Here is a 19890-nt window from a genome sequence, read left to right on the forward strand (position 1 = left end):
CCCAGATTATGTATTCTAAATTATATTTTATTAAAATATCATATTTTTATTACAGTATATTTTAATGTCTTTTTTTTTTTTTTTTTCTCTCTCTCTCTCTCCCATATTCTCCCTTGCCTTCTACCAAACTACATCAACAAATTAAATAACGCCAACAAATAAATCCAACTTTTTTTTTTTTTTTTGAGAAGAAAATAAATCCAACTAGAACAACCAAATCAACAATGTGCATTTGATAATCAGGACAACCATGTCCAATTCTTTTTTTTTTTTTTTTTTATTAGACATGTCCAATTCTTTACAATCTCCAATATCAACCCCATTTGTTTAGCTAACAAAACAAAATTTTCACAACAATAATCAATCAAAAGTGGGGTTACTGAAATTAAAAATTAGACTCAGAGTTGTACAAATCTATCAATGCTGCCTAGTAGTGACACAAAGTTGAGGAGGACAACACCTTGAGAAGAAGATCGGTGCCACCCAGTAGATACACAAACCTAAAAGCAAAAACCAAACTGCTCATCAAAGATCTAACCTAGTTGGTGCTGCCAAGAAAAAATCAAACTAAGTTCCTAATTGGAGGACAATCTAATTGTTGTAATGGAGAAGATTGACCGGCAAAGGAAATTGAAGGAGACACAGAGGATGAGTAGCAAGAGAGAATGAGAAGTAAAAGGGGAGAGAGAGTATCAATGTGAGGGCGACAAAAATGAAAAGTGAAAATAATATTTAAAAAATATGAAAATTAATTAAGAAAATAATATGATACAAAGCTACACTAACCGTGTAAGAGCATTCACAGTAAGTGCACACAAAAAATTCGTAAATGATAAATCACACGGTCACAAAATAGTGTAACAAATTATCAATTTATATTGATTTGTATATATTTGAGTACAATCCTCTGTATGACCTTTTACAATGAAAAAATATAATAAAACTCTCCTGATTCGATCTTCAGGAAACTTTACATTCTGAAGGGTTATGAAACTTGATATTGAATTGTACTTTGATGTCTCCAAGTTGGATTTGTGATTGGATGTATTTGAGTTTTGATTTGAAGTTGAGGGTCGTTGGTTTGATCTCAAACTAAAATGAAGGAAAATCCCTATTTTGATTTGAAGAAGTAAAAATGAGCCTTGATTTTAAGGGAGCAAGGGTGCTCTTTTGGACTTAAAGATGACTCTCTATTTTTGTAGAGTGTCATTAGGGTTTTTCTCTCTCCCTTTTCTCATATGACAAGCATCTATTTATATGCAACTCAATAGCATTTGATTTAAAATTTTCTCTCAGCATTTATTGAGAATTAATAATAAATTTAATTTGGTCTTTCGCTTAATAAGAACTTTCTATATGAGTCTTTTCTTCTGATGTTGCCACATGGATTTCTTCATTTGATGTTGTCACGTGGCTTGATTTCATTTGCTGATCGTCCACATCATCAATAAGAGATTAATTTGATCACAAATATTTGATCATAAACAATCGGACGATTGTAAATACATCATAAAATTTTGATGTCTACCAATGGTTGTATCACTATGCACTATTTCCTAAGTTTGGACTTTAAACAAATCAATCAATAAACAAAAATAAGCTTAGTACATACAATTCAAGGACGCGGTATACACCATCAATGTAGTTGCAATTGTAGATGAAAGTTTTGTTGTCATAGAGTGGCCTAGAATTCACTTGTGTTGTCATCTAGCTTAGGCCTTTACCACTGCATGGGTCCACATTGAAACTCTAGTCTTTCTTTCCCAATTGTTTAGCTATTTCAACAAGAGCATTCACTACACAAATTATTTGTCATAAAGTAGTGTAGTACACTAGTACGTCAAAAATTTTAATCAACAAGAGTGGGATTGGAATTGAGGGGGTTCATGGTGCTGTCGTCGCAGCCGATCACCGCCCTCCTTTCTTGAGCAATTGAATCCAATAGAGGGCTTTTTAATTGGGCCGACTGGTATTTAGCCAACCCAATATTGGTCAGATTAACGACATATTTAAATAAATAAAAAATAAAATAAACACACACACACACACACAAGGGATTGGAACAGGCTTTAACACCATAATCTTAGTTTTTTATTAGGATTTATCAATAATTTAAATTATTAATCTTATTTCCATATATATGTAAGAATATTTAGTTTTTTAAGGAAGGAAGGTAGCTCACATGGTTCCACCAATCTGGTGCTAATGTAGGTGTTCTCTTCATAAAGCATGGCCAAACCAGAATAGAGATCTTAGGGTTAAGGTCACCAACAAGTAATACATTAGTAGATTTGAAGTCTCTATGAACAATTTTTAGTGTTGATTCCTCATTTAAGAAAGCTAGACCTCTTGCTATGCCAACACATATTTTCTGCCATGTAGGCCAGTCCAATTTTAATCGGCCACCAACAGGACCTAAATTAGACCAAATGTAACGAATAATTTCATGGGAGGTGGGGACATTATGGTCTACACATAGAATTAGACCTATAATGATAGTTGATTTTTTTGGACTCGATTGATCGTGATTGGTGTTGATGGCAGTTTCAAGGAGGCTAAAGTGTGTAGTGTTATTTTGAATGGCGAATGGCAACAGAGACCACCTAGAAGTGATACTGTAAGAGCTGTCTAGTTAGGATGCTTGCTGGATTAGTTGCATGACGAAGATAAGGTGAGGTGGACTCTTACCATAAGTTGTGTTTTTTCCTGCCATTATGCTTGGGAAGCCATTAGAGTAAGGAGTAGTGATGTGGATTGGTGGAAATTGGTGTTGGATGCTGCTGTCATCCTTAAGTAGGGCTTTATCTTGTAGTTGGCTATTAAAAACAGGCTATCTACTTGAGATAGGATGACTTCATGGGGTTGGCATGGTAGTTTACTTAGTATTTTCGGCAGGAGCAGGGCAGAATGCAGGGACCATTTCTTTCAAAGTGTTTGGAAGCAGGTGAATTGGTTCTGTCTTGGCAGAAGTGTCGCCTGTGACTGGTTGGAGTTGATGCAATGGGGGTGTTCTCAACTGGTTAGCAAGAAATTTGCAGTAAGAGTGGGTAAACTTGTTGTGCAGCCACAGTATATCACATTTGGAGGTTTAGAAATCAGATACCACATTAGGGCCCTTGATTTCGGAGTCACATCGTGAAGAATATCTTGAATGATGTGAGATAGAGCCTGGGGCTTTTCTTCCTTCTAAACTTTCAGTCAGTGATCAAGCTCTCTGCCCTAAGATGAGAATTCAGCTGTGAATGAGCTCTGTTATGTGCTGCCAGATTTTCTTCCCTGCTTTTGTTGTTTGTAGTAGGCTGCTGGCAGGGGTTGTCATTGTGTCTGGGGTTTGGGAGGTTCATCTGTTGTCCCATGGTGCTTATGGAGGACCTGAAATCGATTTCTAGAACCAATCAATGAAATTCATGATTAGTGTTTTTCCTCATTCTGCTATTATCAACATAAATTGCTTGGTAAGGTATAAAACATTAACTTACCAAACAAAGCATTGTTTTCCATGTACTCATATTCCAACAATAATTGTTTTCCCTATATACAACATCCATAGAGTCTAACAAGATTTGGATGTTGTAAACCAGATATCATGCCTATTTTATTCACAAATTCACGGCTTCCTTGCCTTGATTTTGATGAGAGTTGCTTAACCGCAATTACATTACTATCAGATAGTATTCCCAGCATCAATATACATTTTCAGGCATGTATTTCATCGTTTATCTCTTCAAATTTCCAAGATTAATAAGGAAATAAAAATAAAAGGATGAAACAAAAAATCATTCTAGAATAGAAAAAGAGTTGTCAGATACCATGTAAACTAATCCAAAACCACACTCCCCCAGTGTTTGCAGCATTGAAGTTATTAGTGGCAGCTTTTATTTGTCTATATGTAAAAAAAAAATTAAAAAAATTCAGTTTGCAGGTCTATATGCATAACAAGACCAATTTTTTAACCAACTTACTAAATGCAAGCCTCTTGATTAGTTAGATGAATCTTAAAGAAGAGAAGAAAATTAAATGCCTTTGTAAGGCACCATATTGTAGTTGCGCACACAGAAGCTGTAAAGGGTGGGGTGGGTGTGGAGAAAGATATATGAAGTACAAAAAACCCCAAGTTTTTAGATTTTGTCTTTTGCTTCTTTCTCAATCACAAGTACTTTATAGGGAATATAAAAAACTAAATGAAAAGGTGAATATTCCATTCATTTATCATAGAATGAGATGTGCTTGACAATTGTCACAAGACCATTTGAAATAAGAACATAAAACAGACAAACCAATTTCTTGTGACTTTGTGGACAAGCTGAAAGTGAATTCTTTCAAAATTTATAATCTTCTCTATATCAGAAGCTTGGCTTATGCAAATCTTTATACATCACTCAACTACAGTGAAATTAAGCTAACCATGCAATATTCATTTGAAAAAAATTATTTTATTTTAAAGAAAGAAGCTATGATAATAGTTTTTTTTTGTTGTTGCATGATTCCCTGGGCTCATTATCATCAAAATTGGAACTAAATGACATGATTCATCATGCATCATCCCAAAGAAAAGTTCTATGCTCTGAGCCCTGCAATCATGCAGTTTCTTTTGAGGCGTACTTTGGAACGCTGATCATCTAGGGAAAGATAAAAGAAAAAGAAAAATTTTCATTTTCTATACATTGTTCCAACTTCCTGGCATAGGAGGAGACAATGAATACTGTCTTTTCCAATTTCCACATAAGATTCGCAAATATTACCATTTTCCTGTGATAACTCCCTCCCAAACGGCCTTTCCACCAAAGAATGCCCAAGATCATTAAAATGAGTAGCCCCATAACTACAGCTCCAACCATGAGATGAAGCACTATCCAAAGTGAAGTATAAAATTTACCGAAAAATATAATTACACTCCCTATTGCACACTCTAAACACTGTCCTTTGGAATTGTGTTTTTAAAACACAATTTTTGTTAAAATTGTGAAATCATGTTTTAGAAACAATTTCAATCATGTCGCAATGTGTGTACGATGAATGTGTAATAAGGAGAGTATAACAATCATTATTCATATTATTATGGTAGTAACTTTAAAAATCTGTTTCTTTATACTCACAAGTCAATGCAAAATTGAAGTAGAATTTAAGATGTAAACCCTTACTGATTAGAATCTTTGCCCTTGATCCATTCCGGAATAGGCCTAACAAGCAAGTCACTTATCAGACACCCATTTATTAAACAAACAAAAATATCACTGGTTGAACACTTAATAGCATGACCATTAGTGAGTTTGGCAGTATTTTCTGGTAGCTGATTTGTTGAAAGGTGAGACCAAATATACATATATATATATATATATATATATATAAACACACACACGGAAGCTTATTTTAAATTTTTTTTTTTTTTTTAGAGCTAGTTCATTAGTTGCTAAAAATGGATTTAATAAAATATTCTTGCTATAATAATAAGAGGATGTCAATCAGACACTATATTAAAAGGTCCAACTCTATTTTCTCTAGTAAAGACCTAGTTATTTAAGGTCATTTTAGGATTATTATAAAGGAAAATCTTAATTCCTCAAGTAAATGCTTAATCCACATAAGCTCATATGATGTGTGTGCCATGGCTCTATACTCAACCTCTACACGAGACTTGGCAATAACAGCTTGTTTCTTACTTCTCCAAGTAATCAGATTTCCTCCCAGAAAAGTGCAATACCCAATAGTGGATTTTCTATCTGATGGTGATCCAACCCAATCAGCATCAGTGTAGGCTTCTACCCATAGGTGACCATTAGCTTTATACAAAAGACCACAGCTTGGATGTGCTTTAAGATACCTCACAATCCAAATAAAAATCCCCACTTGAAATCCATACCAACACCAAAAAAAAAAGCCCAATCCACCACTAAACATCAATCAACAAAATCTAGTCCAACAAATCAACCCAAGGCTGCCTGAACAGATAATCAGAGAGCGTATTGAAGAAGAGATGAAAATCAGACCATGGTTGAAACCCCCAGTTGAAAAAGTCCGGCAACGGTGATAGGGTGCAGGAGCGGCAGCTCGAGAACCCGTGAGTGGGCTAGGATGGGTCACCGGAGGAGGGTGAGCCCTGCCTCTCTTGCGGTCAGGTGATGTCGATCTGATGTCGCAAGACCTGAGAGAGGGTCACCGGCGCTGGACAACTCCTTCATCCACTAAATTGAGATCGTCAAAGGTCTCTGTTAGGGTCATCGCAGCTAGCGAGGTGCTGTTATGGTTGCTGGTGACAACAGTATCAGTGGGTGGTGGTCGTAGGATTAACAGCAGCAGTGGGTTGGTGGCTCTAACACCATGTTGTTTATGGTAAAGGTGTTTAGGGTTTGATAAGTCAACCCTAACACAAAATATTATTTATATATAAAGTACATGATATTACTGTTTTGCCCCTATTCCTCATAACAATAGTAATATGCATACAACAATATAGGCTGGCCTTGCCTTTGTCACTCCTACCATTTTACTAGACGCTAAAACTTACACATGTTATTAGGAGTAGAACATTTTTCTGGACTATATATTTCAGCAAGGTCTTATTATGGGTAAACTTAAATGAAATAAGACCTTTATATCAAAGTTCCCATCACTACTGCAACAAGATCTAGTAATTAATCCCTAAACCTTTTTAGTTGATACAAGCATTTCACCCAACTAACCTTTTCTACAGTGATGAAATATATGTAACTAGCTAAACGGCAAATGACAAAGAATGGCAAGTAAAATATAAGAAACTATTTATTGGATAAAACTGGTTTTAGTTTTACCTTGTAGAGTTCAACTAACACATTGCTAAGAGATTCCTAAGAATCATAAGGGCAGAGATGACAAAAAGATATTGCCTCATCAGATCAATCCAATTGTTTCATCACAATTTCCATGTCTATCAACCCGTATACATTTGAAAGGATATTCCAAGAATAGAAAACCAACGGGATACAGCTAAGACTACCAAGAAAGGCATTCGAAATTCTACAAAATTTAAAGGTCTAATTAATAAAAATCAATAACATTCAAGAACCAGGAAATTCCAAAAAGCAAGAGAGCAAAGAAAATCCAAAAAGAAGTTTTTCATTACAAACAAGAACCAAATCAATAGGAACTCACAATTCAATTCAAACAAATCAGAATCCAGAAAAAAACCCATTAGTCCAAACCATATGAAAGCAAAAAAAAATCTCTCACCTGAACATGTTTAGCCCTGACATAGGGAGAATCACCAGCAGGCATTGGAAGGAGTATGGCATGGGTGGTAGGCATCAACTCAGGGGGGTGCATATATGGAATCCTTGTGTTGGAAATGTTCACCGGAAGGAGGCCCACTGCTGATATGTTTAAAGATTGTCTCAATCTTCATAACTTTGTTAAGATGACATTACCAAAAAGACTCATTCAGGTCGTTAACCCAATGCTTTTGCCTAGAAAACCTGAAAAAATGAGAGCAATAACTACAGCAATAGTGGAAACAGAAGAAGATGGCAATGGCAGTGAAGTTGAACAAACAGAAGAAAATAATAAAATTGAGTACTTAAGGCAGATGGACGTTGACATGCAAATATGCCTACTCTCAATTCTTAACATTGGACTCATGTTCAATGAAATCCCCAAAAGATAGAATGAGTAAGAAGGAAGTCATTAAGGAACTAAAATTGATAAAAAAATACTTTTGTTGATTTGAGGATCCACAGAGGTAGATTAAATCAAGCCCAACTAAGTGGTAAATATATTTTATATTATAGGACTATCATAGTCATGAACTTTCTTTCTTTTTTCTTTCAATTCCTAAATTCTTTTAAATTATATAACCAAGAAAGATATTGCATTTATCTTTTATCACTTCCAGTATATCCTAACTAATTTCATAATTAGATTTTCAGTTCTCATTCACAATCAAAATGTTGGACTAAAATTTTCAACTTATTAAATGCACAGCCTTCCTATAATAATACTTGTCCATTTTCTTTTTCCATTTATCGCATGCAATAGCTATTACTGTTGACACTATCAAGGTATACAATGGTGAGCTAATGAACTTTTTATTAAATGCAGGAGCGTGAAACTACTGAAAGAGACAATCTCTTTAACAATTCCTTGATGAAGTATGCAATTTGGGATTTCTAAGTGTGTTATAAATCTCGTACAAGTTTAGTCTCACCTGTTGAAATGTTTAATGGGAGATTTTAATTCTCCTTTGCTTTAGGAATCACCTTCATGTACTGTACTTGATTCTCTACTACTGTAATTTGAGTTTACGTGCTTGTAGTAATTAATAATCAACGCAATTTCTGAAAGCCACTATGTGAAGGGAATGTATGGTGTCAAAGATGTCAACTTAGTTATAATTTTGAACGTGTTTATGCAGCACTATTATAGGGTTCAAATAAGAGTAGACATCCCAACATTCCGTATTACCCAACCCACATCAGGAGGCCTCCACCTTGGAGCTGTCCCCACAGATTGCAAGGGGTCAAAGTGATCTGCATCCAAGAATCCCAACACATACTAGGTAGCTCAATTGAAGATGATTTCAAGAGTTTTCTTGAGCTCTTTGCGCCTATAAATTGATATTGCAGCTCCTCAACAACCTTAAATTTATACAAAATTCATGTAAGGAAAACTGATCTGAGCAATGTATCATTCTAATTTATACCATCTTACAACAAAATAATGACTTACAATTTGCTCATGTTTGTCACACCACGCAAGGACAGAAATTTTGAGCCTTCTCCAAATAAATCACTAATTTGTCTGAATAGAGTTGCATCATCAATTACTGTCAGGAACTTCAAAAATAAATACAATAAATTTAAAACCACATGAATGTATCTTAGAGGTTAAGAAGCTATAGAACTATTAACTTAGAAGGCAGAAATGCTAGGGGGAATGGGCCCCTAAAGACTTGGATCTCTCTGTTAACATCACAGCTCAAAAGGATTGAGATCAGATCTGACTCCCTTACTTTAAAAAGATAAAAGATACTTGGAAAACAATGTAGAAGAAAAGCCCATACAATTTCTTTAGTTGTTTCCAAGTTTGAAAAAAGTTAGGCATCCTTCCAGTGAAGTTGTTACTACTAATTCTATTACACATGGCCCAAAATGGAAAGAAGATTGAACAAAATACAAACCCCAAAGATTGCCCTTCAATGAAAATACTAAAATTACTGTTAGAACACCTATGGCATCAAAACCACCAACTTAACAATAGTTTTAATTTGGTTAGATTAGTAAGAGTGCCTGGCAACTCTCCTATGAGATTGTTAGCACTAAGAATGCTGCAGTCACCAAAAGGAAAGTTCAGACCATTCAATTGTTAAGTAATTAAGAAGATCAGTGAGAATTTAAAAATTACCAATAAAAGAAAAAATGACATAATTTTACTGTCTAAATGATCAGTGAGAAAGAAAGATACAACAAGAGCATACATTATTTTAAGAGAGGTAATATTTCCCAAGTAGGTTGGAATTCATTTAAATCAGTAAGAATGAGCAATTATTGACTAACTTGGACTTGAACTCAGGAGTCACTTAGAGATACTCCAACTGCATAGAACCCCATTCATGTGGTATGTTAACACTAAGGTAGTTAGCATTGAGATCACTACAATCAAGAGGAAATTAGTCAAAGAAACTTAAATTGATTTTCAGTTGCTAATAAGTAAAAAATAATAATAATAATAATAATGGCAACTCTTCTTACATGGTGTTTAGTTTGGGTAGCTTCACTAGAGCTGGTGGAAGTATACCAGCAAGACCCTGCCCTATAAGAAATCTTTATGACAAGGATTTTTACTGATGAAAAAAATTTAATAAAAAATGAGTAGGATTTTTCCCTACTCATTTACAAGTTAAACAAGACATTTGGCCAGAAATTACCCTGATTTTTTTAGATTTCATTTTAAACAAAAAAAATTCAAATGTTGGTCTCAAAAGCACTAAAATTATATTTACTAAATGCATATTTTTTTTATGACTTATAGCTACATTAGTCATATAATTATCAAATTATATGAGCAATTATATAATTATGAAGTCAGTTTCACCCTTCACTTCTTAGCCAAGCTGAGATTAAAGGTATAGTTCTTAAATACTACTTTGTTTCTGTGCTTAACTGCATAAGTTGGGCTTATGCCTAGATTCTTATCAGAGAAGCCCAATGAGCCAAGTTCTAAGAATGGACAAACTTACTTGTAATGTTCATTGGCAGAACTATAATTGTTTTGCTGCAAGCAAGCCCAGGTCAATTCTCAAGCATTCCGCAATGATAAGAGTATCAAAATCATGCAAGCGCTTTGGAATATATAACAAGTATGAAAGCAGAAAAAGAAAAGATGCAACATCCACCTTGAAATTTCCTGCTCGACAGTTATTTGAACCTTCTTCCCTAGAGATCTAGCTGTCTTTGCCCTCCTTCCACTGAAAGCTATACCTTCTTCAATATGCTTCAGCTTGAGCTGAAGCATTTCAATCTCTTCTTCAACCCTTCCAGATCTCTGTTAAATATAAGAATTGCTTACACACAAATACATGCATGTAATATCCATAAATGCTCAGCAGAAAAACAATACATGACTTAAACAGCCTCATAGCAACTATTTGATACAAAGATATGTAACCAAAATCCTTCAACATAAATAGGAGTATAGAAGCAAATACATTATTATGCATGACATGCTTTTTAGTCCCATAAAGTTCCTAGCATCTTGCTGTGCATATACAAAACTAATTTGATGCATACTAAATTAAATTCTTGAGATTATCCCAGATATCAAAGGCAATGAAAAGCTAACAAATAAAATAAAATTCTTCCAAATGCTACATAGAACATGATAATATGCATACACCAATATAGGCTAGCCTTGCCTCTGTCACTCCTAACATTTTACTAGATACTAAAACTTATGCATATTATTAGGAGTAAAACATTTTTCTTAACTATATATTTCAGCAAGGTCTTATTAGGGGTAAACTAAATGAAATAAGACCTTTGTATCAAAGTTCCCATCTCCACTGCAACAAGATCTAGTAACTTATCCCTAAACCTTTATAGTTGATACAAGCATTTTACCCAATTAACCTTTTCTAAGGTGATGATATATATGTAACTAGCTAAACGGCATCACAATACAAGAGATATAAGAAACTATTTTCTAGCAGAAGGCAAGGCATCAAAAGTGCCTTTCCTTCTACCAGAAAGCAAAGGCAGAAAGAAAATATGGAGCAGGCCATGAAGAAGGTCCATATACCGTACAGAATACAAGAGATGTATAAAAAATAATCAAATTACTTCAAAGGTGGACAGTTCAAAAGGAATGAGTCACAAGCAGGAAGAGAATTGGAGCACTCAGTGATGCAGGAAGCACAAGCAAAGATTTATTTTAATTTAGTCTTATTCAATTTTATAAGTCAATTGTATTTTATTCTAGACCCTAGTGGTTAATTGGGTTTATTAGTATTTTATTTAAAGTCAAGGGTATTTTTGTAATTCAATAATGGAGATTTCCCAAGTTATGTAGTATTAGAATTTCCTACTTCAATTAAAATTAGGGTTCAGTAGTCTTATAAGCAAAGTATTGTAATCCTTTGGTGGAGGGGATTATTTTGATTAATAAAATTTCTATTGAAAATGTCCCAATGGTCTGGAGCCCACTCAAACAAATCCTAAATGCTAACTCCTAGAGGTTTTCTCTTGCTTTGTGCTGACTCAAGGCAAACCTAAGTGTTGACTCCAAGGTTATCTATCCATTGTTTTCCTGTTATTCTATTTTTGTGACGCAATGTTATGGTTTGTCCAATGTCGCTCGAATATTATGATAAAGTGGAAACACAAGGATGTACATTAGTTAGTAGTAGCATCATAAAGTTATCTGATTTTCAGGATATATAAAATTAGCTATTTCAGAATGAGAAAAAGGTTATCTTTCAAATTCTTATAAGAATAACAGGGAGGCAAAGAATGTAGCTAATGACAATTAACCAGCAGAATAGCATACGATTCCCTAAAAAAAGATATGAAAAACAAATCCATATTCATAACCAAAAGGAAAGTTCAGACCATTTCAATTGTTAAGTGATTAAGAAGATCAGTGAGAATTTAAAAATTACCAATCAAATGTGATTTGAAAAAGTAAATAAAAGAAAAGAAAGAGACACTGACAGATACTCCAAGTTAAGCAAATTTCCAAGCTCAGGGGGAACAATTCCAGAAAATTGATTGCTCTCTATGCTCCTGAATATAATCTTAAAGATTATAGTTAAAGCAATTGAAAAATGACATACTTTTACTTTCTAAATGATTGGTGAGAAAGAAAGATTCAACAAGAGCATACATTATTTTAAGAGAGGTAATATTTCCCAAGTAGGTTGGAATTGGTCCTGATAAGTTGTTCATAGAGATGGACCGGCAGTGAATTTATTTAAATCAGTTGGAATGAGCAATTATTGCCTAACTTGGACTTGAACTCAGAAGTCACTTATAGATATTCCAACTGCATAGAACCCCATTCATGGGGTATATTACCACTAAGGTACTAAGTAAAAAAATAAATAATGGCTACTCTTCTTACATAGATTTCAGTTTGGGTAGCTTCGCTAGAGCTGGTGGAAGTGTACCAGCAAGACCTTGCCCTCTAAGAAATCTGTATGACAAGGATTTTTACCGGAGAAAAAAATTTAATGCAATTTGAATAACTTCATGCCACAAATTTCAGAGGAGAAACATAGAAAATAAATGAAAAATCTTTTAAAACAACAGGAACATGAAAATTAATTCAAGTCCGTACACATTTGGAAGGATATTCCACACCAATTAGAATAAAAAACCAACGGGGTACAGCTTAGACTACCAAGAAAGGCATTCAAAATTATACAAAATATAAAAGTCTAGTTAAAAAAATCAATAACATTCAAGAACCAGGAAATTCCAAAAAGCAAGAGACCAAATAAAATCCAAAAAGAAGTTTTTCATTACAAACAAGAACCAAATCAACAGGAACTTGCAATTCAATTCAAACAAATCAGAATCCAAAAAAAAAAACCCATTAGTCTAAACCATATGAAAGCACAAAAAAATCTCTGACCTGAACATGTTTAGCCCTGACATAGGGAGAATCACCAGCAGGCACTTTATGTATTAAGTGATTTTTGTGTCGCAATGTTATGGTTTCTCCTATGTCGCTCGAATATTATGATAAAGTGGAAACACAAGGATTTACATTAGTTAGTAGTAGCATCATAAAATGAATTGATTTTCCGGATATATAAAATTAGCTATTACAAAATGAGGAAAAGGATATCTTTCAAATTCTTACAAGAATAACAGGAAGGTCAAAAATGTAGCTAATGGCTATTAGCCAGAAGAATAGCATATTATTCCCCAAATAAAGATATGAAAAACAAATCCAGATTCATAACCACAAGAAAGTAATGTCAGTGTTTGTTGGCTTTGTAAGTCCACACTCTCTAAATGACAGTTAACATATTAACACTAACTTAAAAAGTGTAAATGTGAGTGGTCTGACAAAAGCAGCCATATCAAAAATATAAAACTACATGGGTAAAAGGTGGTAACCCATCTTCTTTTTTAATAAGTTTTGTCCCCAAAGGGGGGGGACGACCAGTAATATAGACATCTCAAAGCAAGTATAGTTAGACCCACATTGCAAAATTAAGTGTTTCACTACTTTCCCTCCACTATAGTTAATCTGTTAATGTGCTTGTCAAACATGTGATAGTAGACATGTCTTGACACAATGACAAAAGTCCGACATGCACTCCATATAGGCATGTCTTGATACTAGTTCATGTTATAAAATAAATGGAATCAAATAAATGCAGTAATAAATTCATAAATGAAAACAACAGAATCAGTTCCAAAAACTTTTCTCTTTTGTGGAGGAACAAAAGTAAATGATGCAAGGCTCAGACTCAGAATTTATACAAACCATGGTTTCTGGGAATAACAAAACACTGAGGTCCATCATATTGCTTCAGTTCAGACACCCCAAAAGGTACCTCAGGCTTGTTTACAGCTACATGCTCTGGCTTATACGACAGAGGGGGCTGGAGAGCATACTCAAAAGGACGGAAGAAGCGCCTTTCATATGTGAATGCTGATGGATTAGGGTACCTATAATAGAACCAGACAAAATGATATTCAGCTTTTTTATATATATATATATAATTAGAACTCACACAAGAATATGGAATGAAAATGCCCTACAGAGCAGGAGATGCCATTTACATAATTGAGTGTGTATGTAAATAGTTTAGCATATGATAATTAATTCATCTCCTACCCTTGCCATAGAATATTTTTTCCCTTCTTTTTTTCAAACTCAACTGTCAACAATTAAACACTCAGCATCAATACAAATTAGAGTGCTCTTAAGCAACAAATATTCAATTTGAAGCATTATCAACCAGGTCCCCAGCATTTATGGCAGACCAGAACAGGGAAATTGCCTTGCTTGGATTCTTGTCTATCAACTGCAGTTGGAGAAACAAACATTTAATAATACATAATCAATACAGAATGGAAAATAACAAAAATCAACCATGAAAACTATTAAATTTTGATAGGAGAAAGGTTTTCATCTCTAAAATCTATACGATCATCACAATTCAGATACAGTTTCTTTGGCTATTCCTAAATTTTTTTGATAAATATTTTTAAGATGAGCTTCCATAACAGAAACATGAAAATTAATTCAAGTCCGTATACATTTGAAAGGATATTTCACACCAATTAGAATAAAAAACCAAATGGGTACAGCTAAGACTACCAAGAAAGGCATTCAAAATTATACAAAATATAAGAGTCTAGTAAATAAAATCAATAGCATACAAGAACCAGGAAATTCCAAAAACAGCTTTTTCATTATAAACAAGAACCAAATCAACAGGAACTTGCAAACAAATCAGAATGCCCCCCCCGCCCCCCCCAAAAAAAAAAAACCATTAGTCTAAACCATATGAAAGCACAAAAAATCCCATTAGTCTTCGGTCTTCCTCTCTGACATAGGCATCATCGGCCTCGACTTCCAAGAAAACCATTACCCTTTCTATTTAAGGAGACCTTAGAGCATTCAGGAAGATTTGAGAAGATTGGAAACTTTCTAGATAACTTTTTCATCACCGTAGTCTGCAGAAACAGAAAAATTAAATTCACTAAGCATTTCAAAATTAAAAACCCGTTTGAAGAGAGAGGATCAGATTTTCTGGGGAAAATCTTTGAACCCGTTTCTTGAATTGAATCTGTCTGTCTTTGTGGTAAGGAAAACCACTTCCTTGAGGGAAAATTTTCTGCTTTTGAAGATGGGTTGAGTTATCTGGGAAAGTGTGAGAAAGTGAGAGAATATTTTCAGAGAGAAAAGTGAAGAGAGAGAAATTGAAAAGACTAGCCGTTTTTATAAATGAGTATGGGTCTGTTTGGATTAAGCTTATTGATGCTGAAATTGAAAACTGAAAACTGAAAATACTGTAGTAAAATAATTTTTAAATGTGTAAATAGTACCGTGAGACTCATTTTTAATATTTTTTAATATATAAACAGTAACAACACAGTACGTGAACAGTATATTTACTGTTCATAATAGTGAAATTTGTCTCCCAAAATCAACAAAAGCGGGCAAAAAAAAAAAAAAAAAAAAGAGAAAACGCGAACTGGAAAAACGCAGACGCCGCGAACGCGGAGCCCAAACGCTCACTATGTGTGCGTTTGTTTCAGCTTTATATTTACTAGCCGTTGCACGTGCGACTTTCTTCGATACAAACCCAAAATAAAATGCTGATTTTCAAATATTTTTTGGCAAATAAAAAATTAGTGTTCTTTTCTTCATCCCCTTCTTCTTTGTGCTCTCAAAATACCAATTTGATGGAAGAACTATTTAAAATTTCTTTTAGAAAGTAATGAAAATAAGTCATTAAAGAATCTTTGTTCTTATGTTTTAAAAAATTAAAATGGTTTATTTGTTTATATAGTTTTTCTCTCAATAATATTATCATTTAGTCCAAAACAAAAATCATTTTATTTTTGTGTCTCAATATCTCATATTTTGTATTGATATTTTAAATTTTAATACTACTTTTTCTTTTTAAATTTATAATATTCAATCTTTATTATGAAATTAATTCATTTCAAATAAATAATATTCATGATGAACAAACTCACTTAATGCTAAGAAGTAAAAAATTACTATAAATTTTTTAAGCTTTGATTCATTTATAAGTTGTAAATAACACACATTCAATTAAAAATTTTCACATGCCAAGTAATTCTTGTAAGTGAAATTGTTATTGCATGGAACTCATGTGCAAGTCAGCAAGTGATTAGGACAAGAAAAAAATATTGATTTTTCTTTCTAAAAAAATACTAATTTTCAAATATATTTTTGGTGAATAAAAAATTTTTGTTCTTTTTTTCACCCCTTTTTCTTTGTGCTTTCAAAATACCAATTGATGGAAGAACCATTTAAAAGAATTTTAGTTTTTATGTTATAAAAAATTAAAATGGTTGGTTTATTTGTTTGTGTGGTTTTCCTCTCAATGATATTATCATGTAGCCCAAAAAGAGAAAAAAAACCATCTATATATTTTTGTCTCAATATCTCATGTTTTTGAAACAAGGTCTTCATCTGCATGTTTTTGTGTCAGAATATGCTGATGGATTGTTGCACCTATCACCCTTGCCTAAGGATGTAAGTTAATTCTTTCTATGCCTATTTTCAGAAGTTGGTTTCCTTCAAATTCATGCAACGCCTCTGCTATATGACTGTATTGAGGGTGGCCACTTTTTTCTTTTTTTTCTTTTTTTTTCATATTTTAGTAATTTTGGTAGTGAATTCATTTGACATGATGAATTATAAACAATTTATTTATTTATTATTACATATTTATAGATAAATCTACAACTACCATCCGATTTGTAGATGCATCTACTCATAATCCCATTGTTATGGTTTTGTATTATCATGAACCTTAATAGTTCATTTTCTGTTTTACTTTTTAGAAACTATGCCACAATATTTTCACAACAAATCATAAGTGGCACATCGTTACAGATTGTTATTGGTGGGCAAAAAAGTAATTTAAGTAATAGGTTTAAATTTCAACCAATAACAACTTACTACTTATGATTTGTTGTGAAAATGTTGTGGATGTAGCACTTCTCTTTACTTTTTGGTTTTTTTAAAATGACTTCTCTTAATTCTTGGGATTTTACTACAAGCAGGAAGGTCAGGATTTCGCTACAAAGGTAATAAGAAGAAGAAGAGCAAGGGGGATAATGCACTTCTAGCCCTGTTTCAATGTCCCATGATTTATTTTTTTATTTATTATTATTTTTTTCTATTGATGTCCCATGAAATTTAGTTGGTTTGATCTGTTTTGTATATAATATGAGCAGAATTCATAATTATAAACACCATGGTCCAAGACTGGCGTCCATCGTCTTATATTACAAAAAGAACGGAAAACCAATGACAGCGCATTTCGTAAATTCTTTTAATTTGATGCTATCTCATTATTTATAGTGTCTACAATTTTTTTTGGATGATCCAATATAAGTTGATGAAATAGTACCTTCGGGGAAAAAAATTACAAATGCATCAATTTAAATTTTCATACCCTTGATAATTTTTCTTTTCCCATTTTTTTTCTTTGGCGTCTGGATATGCATAAGAATTTTACGAAGTTATGCCGGACTTGTTAAAAAACTTGTTTGATTTGTTCACTAGGGACTGGGAGTATCCAACAAATTGAAGCGAGGATCTGACTCAGCTTTTAAGGTTGTGTGGGCCTGGAAAAAGAGAGCGTGACACGGGAAAGCCTGGGAAGTTATGGAAAGATGGTCCATCAAGTTGCAGGCCATTGATCACAGTTGTAGTGACAAAATGGATTTTTTGTAATAAATAGTAAGGATTGTCTTTTAATTTTTATGGTGCCTCTTAGAGCTTCATTAAACTGAACTCAATATCTTGGATGTCTTCGCCTGCATTATTGCTAATTCAGCATGTCCTCTTTCACCATTTTATTAGGCACCAAACCTCAGAAAAATTGTTTTGTGTGTGAATGTGTCTAAAGTGTTGTGATAACTATGCTCTCATATGGCTACTGTCAAATCCGGTCTTATTTGGAAGGGCTTCTAGGCTTTTGCAATAGTTTCATGTTGATAATTACTGACATCCAAGCCTTATTCCAAGTATTTTTTTAGTGGTGATCAAATTTTTTACTAAGTACCGTTGGTATATGATTGATGTAAAATCATATTCCATAACGATGATCATTTTTATATATATGATAACAAATGTAATAATCCTAAAACCACAGCCCGTGCTATTATATAAAATCACGGTTCATTGTATCCATGGTTCTTTTATAGTGTTCTGATGATGTTCCTGTCAAACTCAAATTGTAAGCTTGATAACAATTTGAGATTGGACTAAAAGTATGACCACTGAAGAGGTCGGTGGATGTGTATTTTGGTGTGTGTGCGTGTATAGTCATATAGACTATAGAGAATGTGAGGTAGTGAACTAAAAGGAGCGGAAGATTCTAATGATGAGCCTTTCGGCATTGTGCAAAACAAGACCCAAGTCGTTCGTAACTTAAAATGGTGGTATGAACTACGAAGGAGGGGATGAATCTTAAAAATTTATGCTACATGGTGGTCAAATCACTAGTAGAGAAGGAATAAAGCTATATGAGGATGCTCAGGATTAGGTAGTGTTACGTAGCACTGAAATCACTAATATGAAAGGGCAATGCTAAAGAGGACGTCAGAGTTGGATAAAGAAAATATGGTTTACTAATTCTAAACCTCAAGTTCTAAACCTCAACTCTAATATACTAGTAGAGTTATCTAGTATATTAGAATTGGCTAATTCTCGGTCAACTCTATTTTATTTCCCCTCAATCCTAACTAGCGGTCTTAGGATACATTTTTTCTTAAATACAAAAAAAGTTTTGTATCTTAGGATTCTTTCATATAAAGATAATTATTATTTTACACTTCCAGATGTATAATATTTCACACAATATCCACACTTTTATATCAAGTGCCCATATTTTACATATATGATAGAAAGAGTGTTGACATTGTTGGATGTGAAACAACCAAAGCCCTTGAATAAATTTGTTGACAGCTGCCTCTCAAGTAAATTTAATGATGAATAAAAACTCCATTAGAAATATCTATTGATGATTTGAAAATTAAATAATTAAAGTATAACAATGCCCAATTGTAGAGTATTTTATCATCTAATATATAGAGAAGTATATTCTTCCAACATTGTTAGCAACAATTTTTAGAACGATTATAAGTTGAATAGACATGGAGATGGTAGTTGAAGGAGAAGATTTCTTCATGTAATTTACACTAGATGAGATCCAACCAAACTAAATTTCATAAGATTAAGGTTCTTATAATTGGTGCCCCTAAAAATTAAAAGATGAGGAATCAAATAATGAGGGAATTAGTCTAGGCTTCAAAGGAATGGATAGACAAAAATGATAGTGCACATGATAAGGTCAAATGAGAGAAAATAATTAAGGTGATGTATTACATTGGGCTATGCATGGTAATATGGATGCATAGAGGCACTTTAAGTGTTGTGAATTCAAAATTCTTTTATGTGCAATCTTTACATTGATGAGGATAGAATCCAAACTATATGTGTGTGTAAATTATTAAAATGAGATGGGGGTTTGTATAGCCATTTAAGGTTGGAAAAACCAACACGATTGTGCGTGTAAATCCAAGTAGTTGATCTTCTACTTAATTATGTTAGGTAAAAGGGAAATAAGAAGGGGGAGATAGAGAAAAAGCAAGAGAGTTGTGTGTGTGTGAGAGAGAGAGATGATAGGGCAGCCAA

The 19890-nt window shown here is 33.4% G+C and overlaps 1 protein-coding gene across 10 annotated transcripts; it reads right to left on the reverse strand.

Moving 5' to 3' along the window:
- Positions 1-926: 926 nt before the first annotated feature.
- On the reverse strand, positions 927-15409 carry LOC115988433. 10 transcript variants are annotated; one of them, XR_004091503.1, is made up of 10 exons: positions 14317-15409; positions 13963-14147; positions 13099-13187; positions 12586-12657; positions 12177-12248; positions 10364-10512; positions 8698-8769; positions 8177-8606; positions 7207-7448; positions 928-3385 (listed from the first exon to the last, which is right to left on the reverse strand). XR_004091503.1 is itself a non-coding variant. In XM_031112010.1 (6 exons), the coding sequence occupies exons 2-6, from the start codon at positions 13999-14001 to the stop codon at positions 9548-9550; spliced, it is 357 nt and encodes a 118-aa protein (XP_030967870.1). In that variant the 5' UTR covers positions 14002-14147; positions 14317-15409; the 3' UTR covers positions 8813-9547. The 10 variants fall into 10 exon arrangements, 1 of the variants encoding a protein (XP_030967870.1); XR_004091508.1 differs by lacking the exon at positions 12177-12248 and having other exon boundaries at positions 927-3372; XR_004091507.1 differs by lacking the exon at positions 12177-12248 and having other exon boundaries at positions 8443-8606.
- Between the last annotated feature and the right edge of the window lie 4481 nt (positions 15410-19890).

The sequence above is a fragment of the Quercus lobata genome, chromosome 5 (assembly GCF_001633185.2).
Source record: "Quercus lobata isolate SW786 chromosome 5, ValleyOak3.0 Primary Assembly, whole genome shotgun sequence".
NCBI lineage: Eukaryota > Viridiplantae > Streptophyta > Magnoliopsida > Fagales > Fagaceae > Quercus > Quercus lobata.